The 2,819-nt window shown below is 53.4% G+C and overlaps 1 protein-coding gene across 1 annotated transcript; it reads left to right on the plus strand.

Annotated features, from left to right (window-relative positions):
• Positions 1 to 269: 269 nt before the first annotated feature.
• On the plus strand, positions 270 to 1,660 carry LOC133775793 (GPI transamidase component PIG-T-like). The gene is given in 2 exon segments (XM_062214287.1): positions 270 to 1,278; positions 1,281 to 1,660. Coding segments are annotated over 2 exon segments (1,389 nt in total).
• The last annotated feature ends 1,159 nt before the right edge of the window (positions 1,661 to 2,819 follow it).

Raw genomic sequence — 2,819 nt, forward strand, 5'->3', positions numbered from 1 at the left:
AGCTTATTGGACGTGGAAAAGCCCAGAGACTCAGAGGAAGATGGTGGGGAAAGAGAATAGGCTAACTGATCAGGAACTAAAAATAAAAGTAAAATCACCCGGCCTAGCCCATCCACCCCAAAAAGACCGGATCCCCCCCCCCACTCCTGGGGGCAGAGACGGCCTCACCCTATGTGGAGCTGCAGAGGGAGCTGCATGATCTGGACCTTTGCAATTGCCCGGGAGTAGGGAGGAGACATTAGGTGACCTATGCGGAAGCAGCTACTGGCATGGCGGCAGGCATGCCACTCACTCTGCTGGTGCTGCTGCTTCAGGGGCCAGGCGGCTGGGGCCAGGCAGAGCCTCCATGGGACACCCTGTGGGAGGAGCTCATTAACACCCCACTGCCTGCCAGGAACGTGGCTGCCACCTTCCAGGGCCCCTGGGCAGGCCTGCTGCTGCTGTGTCTGCTGCGCTGCCTCACCGACCCCACCAAGGGCTGCCGCATGCTGGCTGCACACCTGCTGGCACTGGGACTGTGGCATGCCGCGCACCTCCGCAATGCCCTGCTGCATCTGCTGCCCATGCTGGCAGCATGTCTGGCCAGCCCAGACCCGGGGCCATGCGAGGAGCCACCGGAGCCATGCGAGGAGCTGTACCTGGTGCTTGTGTGGCTGCTCAGCATAGCCATGGAGCTGGGCAGTGCAGCAGCCATGCCACACCTGGATGACATGGTGCACATGCTGAACTGCACCCTGCATGACCTCTCCACTGCCATGCACTGCAAGAGCTGCATGTGTGCTGCCGCCCTGGTGCAGGCCATGCCGGACCACTTTCACCTGCAGGCCAAGGCCCTGATTGTGCCGCTGATGCACACCATTACCTGCCACCAGTACCAGGATGTCATCCTTGGCAGCCAAAAGACCTATGCAGTCTATCTGCTCAACATAGCCCTGATCAACACCTCCCGCAACCTCAACCTCCAGCTCAAGTGGAAGAGACCCCCAGAGAGTGAGGCCCCACCAGTGCCCTTCCTGCATGCCCAGCGCTATGTGAGTGGCTATGGGCTGCAGAAGGGGGAGCTGAGCATCCTGCTATACAACACCCACCCATACTGCACGTTACCCGTGCTGCTCTTGGACACCGTGCCCTGGTACCTGTGGTTCTACGTGCACACACTCACCATCATGTCCAAGGGCAAGGAGAACAAACCAAGTTACATCCACTACCAGCTTGCCCAGGACTGCCTGCAGCCCCACCTCCTGGAGATGCTCATTCAGCTGCCTGTCAGCTCAGTCACCAGGTCTCCATCCAGTTTGAGCGGGCCCTGCTCAAGTGGACCAAGTACACTCCAGACCCCAACCATGGCTTCTATGTCAGCCCAACTGTCCTCAGTGCCCTTGTGCCCAGTGTGGTGGCAGCCACACCAGTGGACTGGGAAGAGAGCCCCCTCTTCAGTACCCTGTTCCCAGTCTCCAATGGCTCCAGCTACTTCGTGTGACTGTACACAGAGCTGCTGCTGGTGAGCCTGCCCACGCTGGACTTCAGCATGCCCTATAATGTGATCTGCCTCATGTGCACTGTGGTGGCCATGTGCTATGGCTCCTTCTACAACCTCCTCACCAGAACCTTCCACATCAAGAAGCCTAGCACCAGTGGTGTGGCCAAGAGGCTGGCCTAAAGGAACAACTTTTAAAACAAAAAGGGTGGACCAGCCCCCATCTCAATGGGGGTGTGAGACTACGGGGACGGGTCATTGGATTAGTCAGAAGGGTCTCAGGAAAAAATCTGATATGGATGTCAAATTGTTAATGAGACCTTAGCCAATGGGTAGCACCCCAGAAGGGAAGGATGTTTTGACTATGCAGGGCTACAGGACTCACACCTTGTATTTTGATAGGGATATTGGTGCACAACAATGATTCCTGCTCACTAGTGACCCTCATCCCCCATGTACTATATCACCCAAACAAAGAAGTGATGGTGCGCCTACACTGGCGTCAGTGACGAGAGGTTATAACTGCCGTGGCGGTAACCACACTCATACATTTGGGTGCCACAGGGGTTGGCTTAAGAGCTTCATCTTTAATAAAATAAAAAAGGAGGGGTTCTGGGAAGTACAGGCTCAAATAGATTCAAATCTGGATAAGTTGGAGAGTTCTCTTAGGCATATACTGGCCTCCCTCAGTTCTGTAGCCCAGGTTGCAAAACCGTAGGGGGCTGGATCTTTTTTTTCTCCAGCAGTGGGGGTTGTGTCAAGCCCTAGGAAAAGAGTGCTGCTTTTATACCGATCATTCAGGAGTCGTCAACCAAAACCTTGATGAAGTGCATAGGGGAATAGACAAGCGGAAAAAAAAAAAAAAAAACAGTTAAATAATGGATGGTATGAACAATGGTTCAATTGGCCCCTGTGGCTGACCACGCTTATTTGTACTTTTGGGCTTTGCATTCTAAATAAGCTGGTTCAACTTATCTGAGCCAAAATGGAACAAATCCAACTCATGACCCTCCGATTATGTAATGACAAAATTAGTCAAAAAAACCCGCTCCGTGCAGCTGGGACGTGCTTCATGATGGACAAACCTCAAACGAGGTGGAAAATTGGATAAACCAAAAAAGGGGAACCTGTGGGGAAATTAGGCACACGAGGCAATTCAAAGATGGCACCCAAAGGAAGTAAGGTGGGCAGAACCCAAGGTTGTTTACCACCAAAGCCGATTGGCCACGCAGTGTCAGCAGAGGTGAGGACAACTGATGAAAAGTGTATAGACATATGGCTAATCCTGTAAAAACTTGCCCCATAGAATGACCTTTAAAATGATTGGCTGACGCTCATGCTC

Source organism: Lepus europaeus, chromosome 17 (assembly GCF_033115175.1).
Source record: "Lepus europaeus isolate LE1 chromosome 17, mLepTim1.pri, whole genome shotgun sequence".
Taxonomy (NCBI): Eukaryota; Metazoa; Chordata; class Mammalia; order Lagomorpha; family Leporidae; genus Lepus; species Lepus europaeus.